Source organism: Microplitis mediator, chromosome 2 (genome assembly GCF_029852145.1).
Source record: "Microplitis mediator isolate UGA2020A chromosome 2, iyMicMedi2.1, whole genome shotgun sequence".
NCBI lineage: Eukaryota > Metazoa > Arthropoda > Insecta > Hymenoptera > Braconidae > Microplitis > Microplitis mediator.
In genome coordinates this window covers 15,994,059-16,017,210 of record NC_079970.1, presented here as the reverse complement: position 1 = coordinate 16,017,210, position 23,152 = coordinate 15,994,059, and the positions used below count along the sequence as shown (strand labels likewise).

The 23,152-nt window shown below is 30.4% G+C and overlaps 2 protein-coding genes across 5 annotated transcripts in view; one reads left to right on the top strand and one right to left on the bottom strand.

Moving 5' to 3' along the window:
• The window catches only part of LOC130664138 (protein madd-4), a 328,261-nt gene that overhangs the window by 112,166 nt on the left and 192,943 nt on the right, over nucleotides 1-23,152 (top strand). The gene's annotated exons all lie outside the window — the stretch shown is intronic.
• On the bottom strand, nucleotides 11,647-14,082 carry LOC130664141 (uncharacterized). 3 transcript variants are annotated; one of them, XR_008989313.1, is made up of 3 exons: nucleotides 12,525-14,082; nucleotides 12,232-12,424; nucleotides 11,647-11,867 (listed from the first exon to the last, which is right to left on the bottom strand). XR_008989313.1 is itself a non-coding variant. In XM_057463927.1 (2 exons), the coding sequence occupies exons 1-2, from the start codon at nucleotides 13,980-13,982 to the stop codon at nucleotides 11,864-11,866; spliced, it is 1,755 nt and encodes a 584-aa protein (XP_057319910.1). In that variant the 5' UTR covers nucleotides 13,983-14,082; the 3' UTR covers nucleotides 11,655-11,863. The 3 variants fall into 3 exon arrangements, 1 of the variants encoding a protein (XP_057319910.1); XR_008989314.1 differs by having other exon boundaries at nucleotides 11,648-11,867; nucleotides 12,232-12,442; XM_057463927.1 differs by having other exon boundaries at nucleotides 11,655-11,867; nucleotides 12,232-14,082.

The following is a 23,152-nucleotide window of genomic DNA, read 5'->3' as shown; positions in this document are numbered from 1 at the left end:
TGATGTTATGATTGACGTACTCTTCATATAAATATATTATTGTTCTGTACTTCTATTTTTGTTTTATTTTGAAAGTTTTTTATTAAAATTTTGAAAAATAGTACCATAATTATTAATGATATTTATATCTAGTAAAATATTTAATTATTTGCTAGTTAAAGTTACGAGTGAAATCGTGAAATTCATCAATTAAGAAATGAATAACAGTTTCACTTGTAGAAATTATGAAAATATCGCTAGTTCAGTAGTGAAAATCACTAATTTGCTAGTGAAAATTATAGTACTAAATTTATTAGCGAAAATTCACTAATTTGTTATTTAAATACACTGATTATGAAGTGAATACTGCTTCACTAACGTAATTAATGAAATTTCCACTAATTCATGTTTAGAGAGTAAAGTAACACAAAATTTTCCATCTTCACTTAATTTTGTAATAAAATTTTTAATATTTGTAATTATTATTCAAAAACTTTTGGCAGTGAATATAACTTGAATCTAACTTTAAATAAAAAAATACATAACTTACATTTATCTGAAATAAATTATGTAAATTCCCGAGTCGAAATTCAAGAACCGATTTAATCGTAACAGTTTCCAATCACTTTGATGTTTCATTTACCGCCCAAAAAGACGCCTGTTTTGACCGTGCAAGATGAAACATAAGAATTGGCAGGGTGCGCGACAAAAACGACATCTGTCGACCACGTTAAATCATCCTCAAAAAGCACAGAGAGAATACGGAAAGTTTTTATAAACAAATAATTAAAATTTTTAAAGATTGCGAAACATATGTGTGATACCACATTTGAAAGGTGGAAAAATATAGAGTAGATTGTACTGAAAAAAATAAATATAAAAAATTTTAATAAATACAAAATAAATATTATTTTGAACGACATAAGGTTAGCTTGTAATAATAATAATAATAATAACAATAATAGTCATAATAACAAATGAGTTAAAATAATTATAATTTTAATTTTTTCAAAGTTAAAATTATCAATTTACATTAAGTAAAGAAATTAAAGTGATTTCAATTATTCGTCATTTTAAATTTTAAAACTCAATAATTAAAAATACTTTGTGTTAAAAATTTGTAATTTAAAAAATTCCCCGTAATAATTTTTAGCCAAAGATGAACATCATGGATGGAAATGTATGAAACTTGCAATTACTATTTCTGTCAGTATTTTTGCAATTAACAACACAACAACTACTTGTTCTTATTTTTTAACACTGCTTTCATTTAACTACTCACAAGACAAGTGAGATTTAACGCGTATTTCGTCCACTACAGGCACTACAATCGATTCGATTGTCTCCACCCTATACTCCGCACCCTGCCAATAAGTACGATCAAACCAGGCCTGAAATAATAATAATAATAACAACTATCTTTAAAAGTACCTAACGAGCGTGGGTACGAATCCCACTTAGATTAATTCTTTTTTCTTTTAACATTTTATTCGTTTAAAAATATCTCTCTAATAATCTGTTAGAAAATGAACTTCTAAAATTTCATAGAATTTTAATTTTTTTATAAATTTTTACACAATCTCATAAAATATTTAAAAATTTTATGATATTTCTTATTCGAATTCGACATTTTTTTTTATTAAACTTCACACTATTTTTTTCGCGGTGATCTCAATTTCATTTAAGCGCAAAATTTGAACTATTTCATAATAGTCCCCTAAATAATACGAAATTTTTTAAAATTTTGATCGGCCAGCAAAAAAAATCGTTATGAAAATCAAAGTTTTAATACATTTGTATGAAATCTTATAAAATTTGCAAAACTATTTAAAAATCATATCAATTATGCTAACAACATTTGAACTAAAAATATTTTCGATTTATTCTATTTATAAATCTCCCTAGAAGTAGTTTATTAAATAATATATTTTACTCCGAATATGAATTACGCAGTCAACTATGATATCATGATCTTAACGTTTTTTTATGAGTTATTTTTTCATATTTTAATAAATATACTATTTACTCGAATGCGATTACGCACGTAAGTTAGCGCAGTGGATAGCAGCAAGGACTTAGGATCGGATGGATCCGGGTTCGAGACCAGCAGATACCAGGTATTTTTTCATCAATATCACACGGTGACACGACCGATGATCCAAGGACAATTGATCCGTGACAATTAATCCGCGACAATTGATCCTTGCGACGATTGATCCACCGATAAAATATACTCACACACATATTAATGTAGAAAATTTGTGTGTGAGTATATTTTTTATGTTACTTTATGTTAATCACATCACACATACTCGGTCAATCTCAGTAAATATCCTCACTCAATAGATCCTAATATTTGTCAAGATAAAATTTTTTTTTTTGCGATTTAAAATTATTTTCAAAAATAATTACTGCCCGCAAAATTTTAGGGAACTCTATAAAATTTATTTGGAATTCATTAAATCGTCAATTATAAAATAATTTCTTCTCGGGTTGTTATAAAATGAAAGAAAAAAAAAATTGAAAAATCTATGTGGGTTTCGAACAAAACTCCACTAGTTACGATGAAACTAGGCGTGCTATCGTATAGATACTAATGCAGTAGAGATCTGTTTTAATCGTCAAATATGTGTCTGAAATGTATATAAAAAAAATACGATCAAAACAGACTTAAAATTTCGATTCGGGATTGTTCAACAATATTTCATTAAAAATTTGGAAACAAACATTGACCTGGATAGCGCTAATTATCTTTTTTTTTTATAAATTATTTAAATAAAACAAGTATTATTTTTATATAGTGAAACGTGACAACATTGTAAAATTTTAACAGTTGGTAGCAGTAACTTCCGCCAACTTTGTAGTAACTATAGCATGCGTATGTGTATTGCGTATTGACGCGAGTGTTTATTATTTACAAGATTGATAGAATTAGAGGTTATTGTTTTAAGTTGAAACGTGAGTTTACTTTTTATTTAAAAATTTTTCACTATGTTAAAACCTAAAAGCTAACAGGCTTATAATTTAATATTCGAATATTGTAAAGTGAGCGAATGCGCAAAAAGGATCTGGTTTAGGTGTGATGGAATTTTAACAATTAAAAATTACACAGATTTTATCAATAAATAATTAGGTTATTTATTTACACTTTATACAGTTAAATATGGTGAGAATTAATATTAGAGAGCGAATGCGACAAGATAGATAAGCGATAGCGAATGCGACGAGTAAAGCGGTACACACGCGTGGTAGTTAGTAAGACTGCACGATGTAGATTGGAAATTGAGACGGCGTCTTCCTCCTTCGTTGCTGCTTGGTGGTGACGTGGCAGCATGGCTGCAGTAACGAATTTTCCCATTGGCTTAAAAGCGCGCCAACAGGAAATAGTTAGCCGCCAATTTCTCTGATTGGTCGGCTGGTAGCGAGTTCTCATGCCGCCGTGACACGGTCATGAGTAAGAAATTGTATGTGTCGGGCCCAAATAACGAGTGACCCAGCACTATTCTGACATTCAAGTCAGTAGCGAGTTCGGCTACTCCCGATCGTAGCGGAAATGCACGAAGCTTTTCAAATTGCCTAAGCTCGTGACTGAACAAATATTTTATCGTTATTAAAAACTTTTGTAAGGTGCATTTCTGTACGTTTAAGTTTGTTATTGTTCTGAAGTACTTTAAAAAATCTTATAATAAAATATCAATTTTTTATAATATTAATAACAATAAATTGATGGCCTCTTTAAAGTTATCATCATTGGTACGTTCGGATGTATTTTATCGATATTTAAATTTACTAGGTAACTTATCTTATAGCGAAATTCGAATGTGCTATAGTTTTATGTTTAGTTTAGTTTCTCCATCATGTTTGCGATGTTGTCACGTTTTCACAGTACTTAACGATCTGGCTTCAACATTAGCGTTAATTTCTCTGATTTTTATTTTTTTTTTTTCATAAAAATTTCTGTAAGTACTATATATTATTTGCCCATGCACTTCTTACGTATTTAATCTACTAGTTTAAAAATTCTCAAATCATTCTTACTATTTTTTCAATACTATTTTTTGACTTCATTATTAACATGATTATCTCGATCAATTTATCTTAAATGCAACTGTTGTATTTTATAGTGACGCGTGTCATAGCTCCAACTTGTAGGACAGATGCAGACAAATTAAAGGGACGAATTGTCAGTGTCAGACACGTATCGCAATGAGTCTAATAGCTAAAAATTTATCAGCAAAATTAAAATAATTTCACCCTTTTAGTGTAAATATTTTAGATAGATTATAATTTTATTAATGGCTATACGATGAATTTATCTTTTTCTAATTCATTGAAAAAAACATTGAATTATTCTTATACAGCTATATAATTAATTATCCCAATTTTTTTTTTTTTAAAGCAAGGGTCAAATGATATTAGAGAAAAAAAAAAGTTGTAATTTAATCCTTGAAATAAATAAATCTCAATGAGGAAAAGAATAAAATAAAAAACATTGTGAGTATTATAATAAAGCTGTCAACGAATATACAATGAACCCATATCCTGATCCAGGATTTTAAAATTTAATACTCTTCATATAGAAAATGAAAAAAAATAAACTACAGTAGAAAATTGATATCATGGTTTTGTTTTAATCATTCACATGAAAAAAGAAGTAAGTTAAGATCGAGAATAAAAAATAAATTCGATAAAATTCTGAGAAGCATAAAGAAAAATATTTGAACTCTCCAGGCGGACTTCTCTAGCTAGATTTCCCTAATGTCCTAGCTAGAAAGCTTGGATGCATGTGTCATTGCTTGTTTCTCAGAATCGACTTTTGCTACAATAAATAAATGAAGGAATGAAATAAAGCAAAAAAATAATATTTAATAAAAAACATTAAGGCAATGGACTAGGAAATATTTAAACGAGAAAATATAAGATTGCCCATAAAAAATAAGGAGAATATCGTAATGACATTTTAGCAAGGGACGATATAAGCGTACGCTTCTTGCAGATGCTATATAATCAAGATAGGAGATGAGGTCGATTGGTTCGAGTAATGGTGTCGGGTCACGAGTTTTGATGGCCCTAGGCGCTCTCTAAAATTGTTCAGGCACATATATAGTCATATTTATGTACTACCATACTTTTATGAGGTACAGAAAAAAAAAGATTTATGCAAAATCGATTTATTCATTTGCTAGGAAATTTCATTCTCCAATACAATTTATGAAATATTAAAGTATTGATGTCTTACATAGTCAAGGAGAATTTATATATTTTTTCCTTCGTGAAATAAAAAAAAAAATCTAGAAAACTCGAAATAATCGACAAATTACTCAAGCATCAAATTTAAATGAGATCGTGAAACTCAGATTGATCTTGTTGATGATGGTTCATGTAGATTCGCTCTTTATATCTTTGTAGATAAGAGGTCTTGTATGAATTTCTTTTTCGTCAAAGTTTAATGTAAAGTATCAAGATATGCAAAATCAATTAATTTTACTTAACTTGTCTGAGGTATTTTTAAAATAAAAATTAATTACACAGAAAAAACACCCGGCTAGAAAGTACTGTGGGATCGCCCAGAGTATACGTGTGGACCTCATCGGGTTCCGATAAGGCATGCCCAATAGGGAAATCCATATCAGGACCCAATAAAAACCCAATTGGGAAATCCGAATCGAAAAGAAATTAAATTATTGTAAGTTTTATCCTATTGCGGCTTGTGGCGGATCTTAGTGGGAAAACCCACCGTGGAAATGAAAAATAATAGCCATTTTGTCCCATTGGGTTCTGTGTGGGACCTAAGTAGGAAAAAACCCAACGGGAAAATAAAAAAATTATTATCTTTTTTCCTCATTGGGTTCTGTGTGGGATCAAAGTGGGAAAACCCAGCGTGAAAATAAAAAAGTTACTATCATTTTTCTTCATTGGGTTCTGTGTGGGATCAAATTGGGAAAGGCTTACGTGAAAATAAAAAATAATAGTCTTTTTTTCCCATTAGGTTCTGTGTGGGACCTAAGTGGGAAAACCCAACATGGAAATAAAAAAAACCATTGTCATTTCTCCCCATTGGGTTTCATGTGGGACTATAAAGAGAAAACCCAATTTGAAAAAGAAAATGATTGTGTTCACTCTATTTACGATTTTACAAGAAAATTGATTGCAAAAAATATCTGGATAGAATAATTCATAATTTCAGAGAAATTAGAAGTTGTATAATCAATTTCATATGGAAGTATACGTTTACTTGATTTCAAGTGTAGCTGCTTTAATTTTTTTCTATACTCTTCGAATATCATAAAAAAAAAAGATTCAACGTATTTGAGTCCCCAAAAACTTAATATTTCCTCAAGTACCCCGTTTTGCTCCCCTATATTTATACAAAGAGTACGTCGATCATTGCATCACGGATTTTTTCTATCTTCATCAGTTATTCTTTGTTGTCATAAAAAATATACTATTTACACCAACGCGATCACATACGTGGGTCAGCACAGTGGATAGTATCAAAGACTTTGAATCGGAAGGATGCAGGTTCGAGCCCAGCAGTCACCGGGATTTTTTCATTAATTAAATCCATGTACACTTCCTCTAAGTAATGTTCCTAATACATTAAATCACATTTCGGATCAAATTGAAATTTTCCTTCCCAATTTAATATTTTATTTAATAGGGATGCGCTAGTGGGATCTTTTGGGGATTTCCCTATTCGGGCATAGCTGGAACTGCCCAATAAGGGTCCGATAGGTCTTTGCGTTACATTCCTATGTGCGGTCCCTATAGGGCAACCCCATAAGGAACCAATAGGTCTCACATAAAAATTTCTAGTAGGGCAGTTAACTTGGTTCAAGCAAAATATTGTCTTCCCAATTTTTAACTTCCCGCTAAGAAAATTGTAAATTTTCAAAAATTCGGGAAGTTATTAGTTTCGGTCCGATTTACGAAAATCGAATTTCCATCAGATGTCGACGTTTCGAGGTCCTAGGAAGCTATCCTGACTAATTTCACGATGGTGTCCGAGTGTATGTATGTGTGTACGTACGTATGTATGCATGTAAATATTTATAACTCTTGAACGGATGAACCGATTTTGATCGTTGAGGTGTCATTCAACGCGGCTTGTTAATGTCTTGAAGCCGTAAAAATTTGAACTTAATCGGTAGGGTGCGTTCAGAGATATTTCAAAAATAAAATTTTTTCGAAAATGTTTTATTTGGATAACTTTTAATTTGCACGATGGATTGATTCCAAAATCTAATCAGATCTAAAACTCTATAAGCCGCGTCGAATGCCACCTCAACCATCAAAATCGGTTCATTCGGTCAAGAGAAACCGTTGACGAAAGAATTCAAAAAAAATTTTTTTCTTGGTTTTTTTGAAATTTCTCAAAAACGGCTAAATAAATCAATTTCAAAATTTGATCAGCTTCAGAACTTGATAAAACGCGTCGATTGCCACCTCAACCATCAAAATCGGTTAATTCGTTCGCGAGATATCGTGGGAGAAGGAAATGCTAAAAAATGGTTTTTTACAAAACAATGGCATACAAAAGTATTTGCGAGCTCGAAGAGCGGGAAGTTTCGGGGCTGGCCCGCAGGGTCAACTGGCAGACCGATTTTTTTTCATGATTCAATAAAAATCACACACTTGATTCAAAAACTATTTTTCGGTTCAAGACAGTAAATTCTCTTGCTCCAAAAAAATTTATTTTTTAAGCGAAATTGGAAATTTCTTGGTTAATAAAAAAAAGTTACACCATTTATTTCCTCTTATCGTGGGTGATTTTCATCTTAAATTACAAATCTGTCAGTCTCTTGGGGAACAAAAGTACAAATTTTCAATTCCTACGCCCCCGAAACCACCACTAGAGTCGATTATTGAAAAAAAATTACATCATTTTTTTTCGCGTATCGTAGGTAATATTCATTTGAAATTTCGAGTCTGTAAGTTTTTTTTCCGGAAAATGATTAATTATAAATAAATATAATTTTAATTTTATACTTTAAACCTTTTATTTAATTAACCTTGTAAATCTTATACTTTATAAACCTTTAATAATATATCATATATTTTTTTGTTGCAAACATACATGATTTTATATATTCGAACCATATATTGTTTTTTCATACGGGTCATAAAACTAGAATCACGAATCTGTATCAGTATTTTATGTAACAATTTAAATTTGTAGATCATATGATATGACGAATATAGAAGGATGAAGATTTAAACTCGGGATAGATCCTCATGATCCACCCAAAATTTAACGAGGTGTTGATGCGTTGATTCGCGATACGGTTGAGCCTCGTTATTTCATGCTTGAACAACCTCGCGTGCCACGCACGCGGTTGCTCTCGTTCGCTTTAATTAATTTTATAATTAAAGGGTCGCTATCTACCTAAACTGTATATACGTATTCAATTTATTTTTAAACATTCAATTTATCACCATTATATACGAAAATAATACAAATAACTAAGCAACAGCCAGTAAAAAAAAATTTTTTCCCTAAAATATATTCAAGTTTTATTAGTAAGGAGAAACACTTTTTTGTATTGAAAATTATATTTTATGTAGTAATATTTAGGGGTGCACGGAAAAAAAATTACTGTTGCTGCAATAGGAAGCATTCATGTTGCAGCAACAGTAAATTTTTTTCGGTGTGTACTAGGGCCTTTTAAAAAAAAACAAGAATTTTTTTTTTTCTCAGAACCAGGCTCAAAAGTTTCGTTTAGATGCCAAAATCGGCCTCTGAAAATATGAGCTCTTAATATTAATATTAAGGTTGTCCGCATCGCACTTTTTGATTTTCCATAAGAAAAACACAGAAAAAAAATTTTTTTTTCTTCTGATTTTTGAAACTAATGAACCGTAAATTAGATTGTAATGTCTATCAAATAATTTCGTACACGGAAAGAAAATTATGGGATGTTTTCCTATGCATTATGGGAATGGTTCCCATAATGGTATGGGAATAGTACCTATACTACTATAGGAATGGTTCCCATATATTATGGGAACCATCCCCATAATAGTATGAGAATAGTTCCCATAATGATATGGGAATGGTTCCCATAATATTATAGGAACCATTCCCATATCGTTATGGGAACCATTCCCATAATGGTATGGGAATCATTCCCATACTATTATGGGAATGGTTCCCATATTGGTATAGGAACTATTCCTACAATATTATGGGAACTATTCCCATAATGTTATGGGAACCATCCCTATAATATCATAAAATTTTTTTTTTGCACAATAGTGTAGAAATTTCCCAAAATTTAAATTTTTTGAATGTTTTGTGCTGACAAAAAATTCTTATTAAAAATTTTAATGTTTTTTTGCCAAATTCGATTTTTTTTTTCAATGTTTGAATTTTTGTTTTTATGTTTAATAATATTTGTGTGTATTGTAGAAGTGATTACCACACTGCTTTAAATTAATTTTTTCATGAAAATATGGGAACCATTCCCATAATATTATAGGAATGGTTCCTATAATAGTATGGGAACTATTCCCATAATATTATGGGAATGATTCCCATAATGGTATAGGAACCATTCCAATTGCATTATGGGAATCATTCCCATAATATTATGGGAATAGTTCCCATACTATTATAGGAACCATTTCCATGATATTATGGGAATGGTTCCTATAATTTATGGGAATGGTTCCTATAAATTATAGGAATCATTCCAATAAATTATAGGAATGATTCCCATAATATTATAGAAAGTATTCCTATAAATTATAGGAACCATTCCTATAATTATAGGAACCATTCCTATAGTGTTATGGTATCATTCCCATAATTATAGGAACTATTCCTATAATTATGGGAATCATTCCTATAATTATAGGAACCGCTCCCATAATTTATGGTCGTAATTCCTATGATGGTATAGGAAAAAATTTCACAAAATTATGGGAACCGCTGCCATAATTTTCTTTCCGTGTAGAGAATTGAACGCTCTTCAAAAAAAGCCTCTTATCATTTTTTGATAAATTCGTTTGTTCGAAAGTTATTGGAGCTGAAAGTCAAATCTACAGTAAATCTCGAGATTTTCTTACTTTTCCAGCAAAACTATCAGACTCATCAAAAAATGTCATAGAGCCTTTTTTGTAGACAATTTTATTTCTTACAAATTATTTCCAATGAAGTTTATTCAAATTCCGCATTGTTTTCTAATTATTTTCATTTTAACGTTAAGTTCTCAAAATCGATTAGAATACTATCGTTTTTATGAGCTTGGCATTAAAATGAAAATAACTAGAAAACAATGTGGAATTTGAATGAATTTCATTAAACAATTTGTAGGGAGAAAAATTGTCTACAAAAAAGGTCCTATGACATTTTTTGATGAGTCTGATAGTTTTGCTGGAAAAGTAAAAAGATCTCGAAATTTACTGTAGATTTGACTTCCAGCTCCAATAACTTTCGAACAGACGAATTTATCAAAAAATGATAAGAGACTTTTTTTGTAGAGCGTCCAATTCTCTACAAAAATATTTGATGGACATTACAATGTAATTTACGGTTCATTAGTTTCCAAAATCAGAAGAAAAAAAAATTTTTTTCCTGTGTTATTCTTATGGGAAATCGAAAAGTGCGATGCGGACAACCTTAATATTAATATTAAGGGCTCATATTTTTAGAGGCCTACTTTGGCATCTAAACGAAACTTTTGAGCTTGGTTCCGAGAAAAAAAAAAAATTCTTGTTTTTTTTGAAACGCCCTTGTGTGTACTGACATTTTTATAGAACTAAAAATATTTTAGTGCTTGACAGGTGTCTGTCAAAATTTCCAATGAAATTATCAGAACCATAAAAACCGCTTAAATAAAATCCATCATCCATAGTGCGATAATAGCGAGTCCTTCGACTATGAAAAATAGAATGTTAAACAAATGTTGAAAATTGAATTTTTTTTCCATTCCAATGGTTCTTAAAAAAAGAATTTCAAGAAATATTCTTCTATATTCATAGAGAATATGAATAATTCTTCCCAAATTTTCCTAAATAATTAAATTTATATATAATATAAATGTTTGGCCAGTAAATAAGTTTGTATCTAGTAAAGAACATTTATAGATCATTATAAATAATACTCGGACAATAACATAATATTAGTGGCTCGAAACAAATAATTCGACATTGTTTACAAACCTAAGATAGTGTTTCTATTCAAATTAACAATGAATAATATAAGTCATTAGTCTTACTACAAAATATTATTAATTTATTAAAAAGAAATTAAGATTAAATACATAAATTTTCATGTAATTTTATTTATAGAGTCACAACTCATTTAGAAATAAGAAAAGAAATAATCTTTGGACAGTTTCACTGGTTTTTAGCACTTGGAAACTCGCCAATGTCGCTCATATTTTTTATTTCAGAGAAAAAATTACGCACGACCATGTTCACGTTTGAAACTGTATTTCTGCCAAAAACTGCTAATGTATTGTATATACATGAATGCTGTCCATTTTATAACTATAAACAATATAGTTAGGAATATTTATACATATACGTATATATTCCTCAGGACACGAATGAAATTTCATCAAAGAATGTAAATTCATATTCACCTATTTTCATGTAGCTTTGAACTTTTGCTGATGGGTTTGTCCGCAAAGTTTTGTCCTTTTTAAGGGGTTAGGGGTACTCAGGGGTATGAAAAAATGATGATTTTCAATAATTTTTTTTTTGTAGTTAATTACTTTATTTGACAAAAATAAAAACATAGCTTTATTAGAACACGTTTCGATTTGACTTCACGAAAATTTCAAAAAAAAAAATTAATAATTCAAAAAGTTATCGCTGTTTTTGTAGAGCCCGTTCCTCCCGAAGTCCTTTGCGGTGATCATCATAAGTCCTTGGAGATTCATCTAAAATCAATCGGACAAGAAAAATTAGTTTTATTAATAGATAATCTTGTGCCTGATCGAAGCTTTTTTTTTTTTTTTCGAAATTAACAAAATGGCGGCCTCAGGAAATTTTTTTCAAATTTTCGAGAAAAAAACCGACAGTTTATTGTTAAAAAAAAATCGAAATTTTTGAAAAAAAAAAAAATCCTTCGATCAGGCACGAGTTTTTAATGTATTTCAAAAGTACAATAAATTTTATTGAAATCTACCGAGCAGTTTTTAAGTTACAGTGATCACCAGTTCAGAAAACATAGTTTTGAGAAAAACGCATTTAAAGTTTTGCTATGGATTTATGTCGAATTATAAGAATTATTTAATAACTTACACTGAGTCATCTATTCCTGGACCATATAATAGCTCTTCAGCCGACATAGCAGCTTCCAAAATATCGATTTGCTGGTGCCTACGTTGCAATCGACCTTCTCGGGTGTTATCATTAGCGCGCTTATCTGCTACTTTGATACGTGCAGCATCCATTCTTTCTGCATACCGATGAGAATTAGGCCCACAATTAAGTCCTAGTGTATTCATCAAGACTAATAATGAATTTATACCCTCATTAAATATACACATAGCAACGTATGCAGCTATTTGTACGATAGTAAAACTAGTATTTACCGTTTTTGGACATATTTTCCATACTAGTTGGTTAAAGCTTTCATTATTATTCTGATTGAATCCACCTACACATCTTGAAAGTAAATTTTCATTACTAAGATCTTCGTATATAGGCTTGATAGCTTTTAAAACATCAGAAGGTAAAGGAGAATAATCGTGAGAAAAGGTATCAAGCTCTCCTCTTGCTTCAGCGCGCTGGTAAGAGCACCAAGATTCTTCGCCTTTTGGACACATATCATGATTCGGTTTTTCATCACTCGAGCCGTAGTGATAAAAGGTTGCCATTATAGCAGATTTCATATTTTCAATAGAATCACAATGCCGGCGTATTGCTAAACCATAGTACACAGTTAGTTTGTCTATTAATTTTCCTGTGAGCTTACCTCGACCACCAAGACCTTTTTGTTTACTCTTCAGCGTACGTAATCGACTCCCCATCCGCTTTTGGACATGCCCTATACATTCCTTTTTATTTACAGTTGTATTTTCGTAAGGATCTGATTTTATAATTCCTGAATAGGTCTTGGAGTCACCATCACCAATATAGTTGGCATACTTAACTCCATATTTAGTTTCAGAATACGAAAACATTTCGACCATCGCATCCACCTCCATTTTCCCAGAAGACCCTTGATGATTAGCAGAACACACATCTTCATGCGATTGATACCATTCCTCGAACTCAACAGTATTTGTTTTTTTTTTCCAATACTCACATAGCTTACAATATGCACTTTTAATGTTTATGTCAAGAATCTTTCCAGTAAAATAGCCAATTATAGAAGAAACTCCAAATGACGATGTATATCCCCGTTTTTGCCAGGTTCCATCTCCCGATACAGTTAGATGATTTATATCTTCATTTTCAGTTGTTGGCATTGCTTGCTTTTCTTCATTCACAGCTTTCGTCATGAAGGTTTCTGCGACGGCTTTACTACAATTCAAAATCTGTTTCAGTAAAATTGTATGCGTAGATTTATCTAAAAAAGACGGCATGTCCATCAGGCCGCAAAACTTGCACAATCCTTCGTATCCTATTCCTAGTATTCTCATTACAAAAATGAAACGTCTGTTTATTTCATAAGAATGCCCAACGAAAGAACAGGAAGGAATATATTCATTTCCACAGTTATTACATGCAACTACAATTTTGAATCCCAGCCCACGTGTACTTGCTGTTTGAAACACTACATTTCCATCACATTTTTTACATTTTATAAGAGCAGAAATTGCAGTGAATACCTGAATAAAATTTATTATTCGAAATTCAGTACTGCTGTCTTCAGGTACATCATCTTCAGTGTTTTGTTTTAATTTTTTAGAAGATGTACTCTGAATACTTTCATCACGTTCGGCTGTTTTCGGATTAAAAACATTCTTTCTTTTGACTGAACGCGACTTATTAATTTTTTCAGAACTCCGAAGTTCTCTTGAAACCTTTCTAGAATCACGTCCCATGGTTAATAATTTAATTCACTTGAGAAATAATTTATCACAAAACTATCGACTGATCAGTGCAACGACTACAGGTATACTGGCAACCAAAAATTATTTTTCAGTTCTTGTACTACCTACAAATTGTGAATATATATATATATATATATATATATATATATATATATATATATATATATATAATTATAAATACATTAAAATGGGGAGATATTCATGACAATGAAACCCGAAAGGTCGGTTGCTTGCAGCTGTTTCTAGCTACCTGCACTCGAATGCCACGTAGCACCCGAGCGTCCTTTGGTCATTGTTAAATAACTCGAAAAGAATTTGTCGGATTCACTTCAAATTTTCACACAATATTTTTAAAATATTATACTTTAAGAAAATGCAAAAAAAAAAAAATCGATTTTTTGAAAATTCTGACTACCCCTAACCCCTTAAAGTTAGAAACCTGCAAACCTATAACTTCAAAGTCTATAATATCGTTTTCAACTTGTATTTTACTTGTCAATGACACACATACAACTTCAAAGTGATGAATAAATCGTGAACGGCTATATGAATGCGGGGAAATGGTTGTTCTTTCGATTCTATAAGGCAAGTGTCAAAAAGATTAGAATGAAAAATGAAGGTAAGTTTTTTTTTTAACCAATAAAGACTTAAGGATTTTTTTTATGTTTAATTAAAACTCGTGAATATTTCCAGGGACATCAGCTGTATTGATTGAATATATATTTCGAGTTGTATTCACAATTTATTAATTATTAAAACAATATTGTTAAAAAAAAAAAAAATTATTTTAAAAAATCATACTATTCGATGACAAGTTTTTATTTGTACAATTTAATGAGATGAAATTTTTAGTTGAGAAATAACGTTATTAGTTTATCAAACACATGAGTGAAAAGAGTTAAAAAAAAAACTTTAAAGAGAAATACATGAAAATAGTTAAAAGATATGATGTACAGAAATTTGAGGGTAAAATCGTTCAAAGCTACTTCATATAATGCATACTTTATTTACTTTTTGTCTTCCTTCAGTTATGCATATTACAAAAGGTACTTGGAAATTCAAAGAAAATGTTTCGGAATCTGCGTGTTGGGGGTGAGAATTGAGAGTAGAGATATTTAATGCCTCGCATCACACGAGAGCTGGATTGGAACGTCGACAACGGCGATGCTGACGACATTTAACCAGGGATGGGTTTTTCTCTACGACTGTAATTATTATTTCTGCGATTATTCCTTCGTGTAATTATTATTTCTCACGCTGCGTTATACTGCACAGTGCATTGTTAACGAGATATAATCCTGTATTATTAAATGTTTTCCGCTGTTTTTATTATTTATTATTCATTTATTTTTATAAAACCACATTAATTATTTTTTAAACTTGTGTGGTTTTATCATAGTTTATATTAAAAATTATAAGAAAAAATTTTTTTTAAAACAAATAGTTTTAAAAGCCTTTAAAGTTAATAATTATCTGACTACTTGTGTGGAAATAAATTTACGATTGTGTACACGCAAAGGTCGTAGCCCAAAAGCCAAAGTATGTATTTTCGACACTGGGCGGTTTCATCGTCAGATTTATGGATTTTGGGTAGTCTTTAGGCGATGTAAAATATAGTGATAAGCTCATAGGAATCCAAATAACTATTAATATGAATGTTTTTGAATTTGAATGTGAAAACACTATATTCAAACTTGACATTATTGACAATAAATTTTCATTTTATATCTTTCTATAATTTAAAGTCTATTGTTTTCACTTTTATTAATTACAACAATATTTTTACTTTGATCACTCGTTATTGCAGTCAAAATGTAAAGACTAAAGGAAAATACTTGAAGAAAACAAATACAATCGCTAGAGTTTATCTTTATGTTACCTAATTGGATATTTGCATCGCATTTACATTTCTTTAATGTCTAACCATTTATTTTTTTTTTTTTTTTTGTAAGAAAATTCGAAAGTAAAAAGAAAACTTTAAAGTTAAAAAAAAAAAAACTAAAAAAGCAAAAAAAAAACAAAAAGCAAAAAAAAAAACTGAGTTAGAAAATTTGTTGGAAATGAGAAAAAATGAGTTTAGGTATTTCTACAATTTCCTGTCATTTTCCCATCCCTTTTTTTTATAGTTTTTTTTTAGATTGAACGCGTTTCGGGTAAAAAAAAAAATCATGGAAGTACTCTGTAAAAGTCATTCTACAGTTAATGATTTTTTTTTTATTTTCTTTAGTCAAAGAATAATCGTAAAGGACTAGATAATGATCTCGGGTGCGATTTGTCGCGCCTACCTGTCGAAAAGAGATTGTTTCTTACATCGAACTATGAAGTAAAATAAAAAATAAACTAATAATAATGCTGAGTTTTATATTTATATGTAGTGATGTTCATGAGTAACTGTGTCCTTTGGAAAAATCAAAATAATGAGATGCTGAGTTGTATTTAAAATATCATCAAGGATCACCCGTGAATGCGAAAATCATTTTATTTTCTATCAATCAAAAATAACATAAAGATATTTGTTTGACACATTGTAGTAATGTTTTACAATAAATCAACACGTCAAATAAAAATTAACGAAAGAGATTAAGTATCAAAGTTAAATACTTTTTCTATTCTTTTTTTTTTCGACTCTCATAAGATTTTTTTTCAGATTTTAATAATCCAATCCCTAAATAAAATAGCTGAACGATGTGATCGGGTGATAATGTAGTCCTTGTAGAAATTAATCCATGCTTTTAAAAACTATAAGAACATAACGATTAGAGATAAGATCATGGAAAAAAAAAAAAAAAAAAAGGAAATATTAGAGACCTGTGTGAGCGGCCGGTGGTCTTTAAGTGGGATGAGCGCTGTAAATTGTTAGAATTGTAACCCACGGTGAGGGTGCACCTACTCAATGTTCCCCACAGATATTTGAAATGAATTTTACAAATCAATTAGGCCGTCTATTAATTCTATGAATCGAACGTAATAAAACTTATTAAAATTAGCTGCTGATGTTGTGTTTTCATTCAATTAAAAGACATAACACCCATAAAATTGAATTTAAAAATGATTTATTACTTTATTTAAATTTTAAATAATATTCATTCAAGTTAATATACTATCTACAAGCATTTAAATATTTTTTTTTCTAAACAGAAAAAAACTGTGAATTTAAAACAGTATCAAACAATTGGTACGATTTTAATACCACAGTAACAAAATTTTCACAGTTTTTGCGCATGCTCGAATTAATCGTAGACTGTAAACAATAATACTTAGATTATATATGATTGATATTTCATTTTTGATCATTTTGACTTTCATATTTATAAATTAGAAAAATAAATAATAATGAACATTTTAATTTTTTTAAATTTGATCAACAAGAAAAACAGAATTTTAATTTTTAATTTAGTGTCAAAATAAAATCAAAATCAAATTAGCAGATTATCATTGCATTAAAGTATAGGGGGTCATTCCACCAAATAAAATTATTTTTACGGGGCGACCCTCGTCGATTTGGTTCAAACTTTGTGGAGTCGTTCTATATATTAAAAAAAAAATTCTCTGAAAATTTGAGCCTTTTATATGCAGCTGTTTCAAAGTTATGATTTTTTGGATTTTTTAAAAATTTTTGTTTTCAACTTTTTCATTAATTTTTTTGAAGGAAAAATTTTTTTTTTAAAAATGAGCACATAACAGTTTTTCATAGGAAAAATTCTCAGCTTTCCAATAAAAATATATATTTTTTATTTTATGTTACAGAAGACCTTTTAAAATCTGATTAAAGACGAAAGAACGATTTTTATGACTGTGCGGCGCTTGATGCATCAAATTTGATATTTTTTTCTGAAAGTGGAGACTTTTTCCCACAAAATTTGAGATTTTTACGATGTGCATATTTTTTGTTTGAACAAAATTAAATAAAATATAAACTCTCTATGATTAAAAAACGTTAATTCTTATTTTTTTTGAGGATGTTGATACATTTTTAACACAAATATATCCTAAGCTATCAACAATAGGTGAGATAGGGTGCACTACTGCTTGTGTTTCTTTTACCGTATTTGACTCCAAGTATCGTACGTCTAAAACATTTATTTTCTATAAAAAGTCATCATTCCCTGATTAAACGAAACGATTCGAAACGATTTGTAATGTTAAATGCCCATAAAAAGGGCGATTCAAAAGTATTAAAAGTATTCAAAAGCATTAAAAAGTATTTAAAATTTTTTTTTCCAATCGTTTTAAGTCGTTTCTTTTAATAAGGGTTGGTTATAACAGTGAAATCAACGCTGGTAGAATTTTGAATATCCGGATGTATTAATTTTGTGGTGTGAGGATATGTTTTCAGGTATTTATCTGCGGTAAAGCTCTAAAAACAAAAATTATAAAACTATTTTTCATGATACCAGCATCAATGGTTCAAGTCTAGGAATTAGTAATTTGAACTTTGATTCTTGAGTTTTGTTCAATAGTGATTTCAAACTATTGATGTCATCTGCGTTAATGACAGTTCTGACTTTGTAATCAAGTTTTATAAAAATTTGTGTACATAATAAATAGTATTTATGGTTTCTGTTTAGTTATAAATTGAAAATCATAAGTTAGGCGTACACTAATGGTTGATCACACCATTGGTCTTAATATAACTTGATTCTAACTGGCTGCTGACACTGATAATAATTTTCAATGCAGATAATCATGAAAACAATAGTGTGTAACACTAGATGAAACACGACTTCAGATTGCAGTTACTGTCAGCTTTTGCCTACGGCTTGGGCAGCCTACTTTACTTTCGTCTGACATCGTTTTGTTTCATCTCTTGCCACACAATGAACTATTACAGTTTGTTAAAACTATAAAATTAATGACTTGCATTTAAATAATTATTGATTTTGTTCAAACTAAAAATATGCACATCGTGAAAATTACATATTTTGTGGGAAAAAATCTCAGCTGTCAGACAAAAATATCAAATTAGATGTATCAAGCGCCGCACAGTCATAAAAATCGTTTTTTTCTCTTTAATCGAATTTTGAAAGGTCTTCTGTAACATAAAATAAAAAATGGATATTCTTATTGGAAAGCTGAGAATTTTTCCTACGAAAAACTGTTATGTGCTCATTTTTTAAAAAAATATTTTTCCTTCAAAAAAATTAATGAAAAAGTTGAAAACAAAAATTTTTAAAAAATTCAAAAAATCATAACTTTGAAACAGCTGCATATAAAAGGCTCAAATTTTTAGAGAATTTTTTTTTTTTAATATATAGAACGACTCCACAAAGTTTGAACCAAATCGACGAGGGTCGCCCCGTAAAAATAATTTTATTTGGTGGAATGACCCATAGATAGTATTTAAGGTACTCAATATCATGTGAAATACATTACCTTGATTAAGAGACCGATTCGAAATGATTTGAACATAAATTATTTCATATAATTTTAAATTATATGCCTCTTGCACTGTAAAAAATTCGCGGAGTAAATGTGGATTAAATCCAGAGTGAATGCAGAGTGAATTAATTTTTAGTTATTCACTCCCCTCGGAGTGAATTTCATTTAGTTTTCGCGGAGTAGATAATTTTCTATTAATCGAATCCCTCTGGAGTGAAATTCACTCAGGAGAGGAGTTTTGATAATATTATTCCTAAAAAATAACTCCACTAAATAAAATCGAAGTAAAAACTCGCGTATTACATTACTAATCAGCTGATACGCACACACACACACACACACACACACACACACACACACACACGCATACACATATTCGGACACACAACACCCGCACGCACACACTCGAACTCGCACAAACACACTGTTTATCAGTTTAATATAGATTAATATAATTTCATTTAAATGTTAAAACTCCGGACCGGAGTGGATTGGAAGTGAAATAAAATCCGCGTCACTCCGAGATCACTCCGCTAAAAAAAACTCCCAATTCACTCCGCATGCGGAGTGACATTTTTTAAAACTACGGAACTCCGAGTGGCGGAGCGAATTCGGATTGAAATTAAATCCGGATTCACTCCCGATTTTTTACAGTGTATGAACATTTAACATCGTGAATCATTTTAAATCATCTTTCTTAATGACGGTAGATACAAAAATGCCCGGGTCAAAAATAAAACTGGATTCAGACTTGTCTCACCTTATTTTCTTTTGAAATTATCGATTTGCCGACGATTTTTCGACTTCGATTAAATTTTTTTCAACTTTTTGAACTTTTTTCATCTTAGTTTCAACTTATTTCAACCTATTCGTATTTTTCGTTCTTAGGTGCAACTTAGTCGTCTTTACTTCGAGCACGATAGTCATTCACCTTACTTTTGACTTGCTGAACCAAGTCGAAAAAAAGTTATTTATTTGCCTTACTTTCGTCTTAATATATAAAAATTATTTCACCTTAGTTTTGACTTTTTCGCCTTACATTTTAAGTCGAATAAGTCTAAACCAAGTCAATTTCGACTTGATTTCAACTTTTTCGTCTTAAATCGTGACCAAGTAAGCCAGTTAAGTCTAAAGCAAGACGAAAACTCAATGTATTTTATATCTCCGTAAAAAAGAGTCGAGTTTGTCTTGTGAAAAACGGCTCCGAATTTCGACTTGGTGAACCAAGTCTAAATCAAGTTTTATTTTTGACCCGGGTGGTATCTGTAAATGACTCTAATTAAGTATCAATCTATTTAAGAACAACCACTATTATCAAACTTGTATCAGATAAATTTATTCTAGTATCGCTTTTTTCTATGCTGATATTTTTTCGTATAAGCGAAAAAAAAGGTCATAAAATGGATAACAATAAAATGGTGCCCTTCTATCGATAATGTTAAACTTATTGACGTTGATTTTACGAAAAAAATTGGTTAAAGGTCGAACTGAGTAATTTGGAACGTCTTCGATACCTGAAATAATTTGCGATCGGATAAGCGCCGAAGACGATAACCACCTTCTAGTGGTGCCTTAAAATTGCTTTCCGATTTGTCGATACGATAGCGTCGGGCAGTACCGGTCTGGGTTTGATTATTTCATTCTTCTTGTATTCTATAGCTTATTTCTTCAACCTTTAACTTTTTCCATGAGAAACGTTAGAATTAAAAAAAAAATTTTTTTTAATTAAATAGCTTATACAAAAATGAGCTTGCCTACAAAAAGTAATAGAACAACTTTATTTAATAATAATAATTAATATCTAATGAATAATATTACTAGATAATATAAAAAAATAATCATTTATTACGCAAAAAAAAGTTACTTGAATTAAGAAGAATTTATTCGACCAAGGAATATCATTATGAAGAAAAAAATCTGGGCGTCGGTTGACCCTGCGGGCCAGCCCCAAAACTTCCCGCTGTTTTCGAACTCAAGGAGCTTGAAAACGTTACTCTGAATATATTTTCGAGCTCGAAAATGCAATTACCTGGAATTATTTTTTATGGGCTTTTCAAGCTCTACCAAGTTGCATTTTTTGCTAAAGTTTGACAAGTTAAGAATCGAAAATTGTTAATGAAGAAGCGGTTTTTAAATTTTTATTCTCGATTATGTTCAACGAAATAAATGTATCGAGGCAGAAATCAATGTCAGTGATCAAAATCAAGATTTGAGTGAGTTTTGACTTAGGTCAGAGCAATAATATATGAAATGTCCGAGAAAAACATTAAAAACTGGATTTTCTCAATTTTTCGTTGATGATATGTTTTAAACTAAAGAACAAGTTAGATGACATTAAATGATGATCGAAAGAGACTATAAACAGAAAGAGTTGGTATGATTTCAGACACATTTAGTACATTATATTTTGATTTATCCGGAAAAAATAACATTTTATGTTATTTTTTGAACTTTTCAGCGCCGATATCTTGTGAACTCGATTTTGACGTTTAAGGTGGCAATCGGCGGGTTTTCTTGAATTCTAAAGCTGATACAAATTTGAAATCGATCCGTTCAGACGTGTCGCACGAAAAAAAATAAACTATAAAAATTAGTGTTTGAAATAATAACCCGGAACCCGGGTGTCAATATGGGAAATTTTAACATTCCAAATAATAAATTTTATCATACGTGTCGTCAATTTTCCAAGTATCAGTTACGATTTTTAGAGTACAAAGAGTAATTTTTCTTGCATAGACAATAAATTTTCATATTTATCCTGTAATTATTCACGTTTTTAATCATAAATTAAAAAATTACTATTTAGAATGATAGTATTTACTGATCACTATATCGTTTTTTTACTTGTCGTTCTTAATTTATATAGTTCCTTTTTTTCCGTGCGGAGATATTTGGAAAAACCAGTTTTAAGGCGGCAATCGACGCGTTTTATCAAACTCTAGAGCTGATTAGATTTTGAAGTCGATCGTTCAAATCGTTTCTGAGAAATCACTAAAAAACTAAAAAAAAAAATTTTTAACTTCCCGCCAAGAAAATTGTAAATTTTCAAAAATTCGGGAAGTTATTGGTTTCGGTCCGATTTACGAAAATCGAATTTCCATCAGATGTCAACGTTTTGAGGTCCTAGGAAGCTATTCTGACTAATTTCACGATGATGTCCGAGTGTATGTATGTATGTATGTACGTACGTACGTACGTACGTATGTAAATACCTGTATCTTTTGAACGAATGAACCGATTTTGAACTTTAAGGTGCCATTCGACGCAGCTTGTCAATATCTCGAAGCCGAGAGAAAATTGAGCTTGATCGGTAGGGCTTGTTCAGAGATATTCCAAAAATAAAGTTTTTTCAAAAATGTTTTTTTTGGATAACTTTTAATGTGCTCGATGGATTGATTCCAAAATGGACTGGGCTCTAGAGCTTTATAAGCCGCGTCGAATGCCACCCCAACCATCAAAATCGGTTCATTCGTTCAAGAGAAACCGCTGTCGAAAGAATTAAAAAAAATTTATTTTTTATTTTTTTCGAAATATCTTAAAAACGACTTGATAAATCGATTTCAAAATTCGATCAGCTTTAGAACTTGATAAAACGCGTCGATTGCCACCTCAACCGTCTAAATCGGTTGATTCGTTTGAGAGATATCGTTGGAGAAAAAATGGTAAAAAACTATTTTTTTCGAAAAGAACAGCATCCAAAAGTATTTTCGAGCTCGAAGAGCTCGAAAATGTATTCACGACAAAGTTTTCGAGCTCAAGGAGCTCGAAAACAGCGGAAAGTT

Coding starts and splice junctions, on each gene's coding strand:
- LOC130664141 (XM_057463927.1), bottom strand. CDS start 13,982: ATGGGACGTGATTCTAGAAAGGTTTCAAGAGAACTTCGGAGTTCTGAA.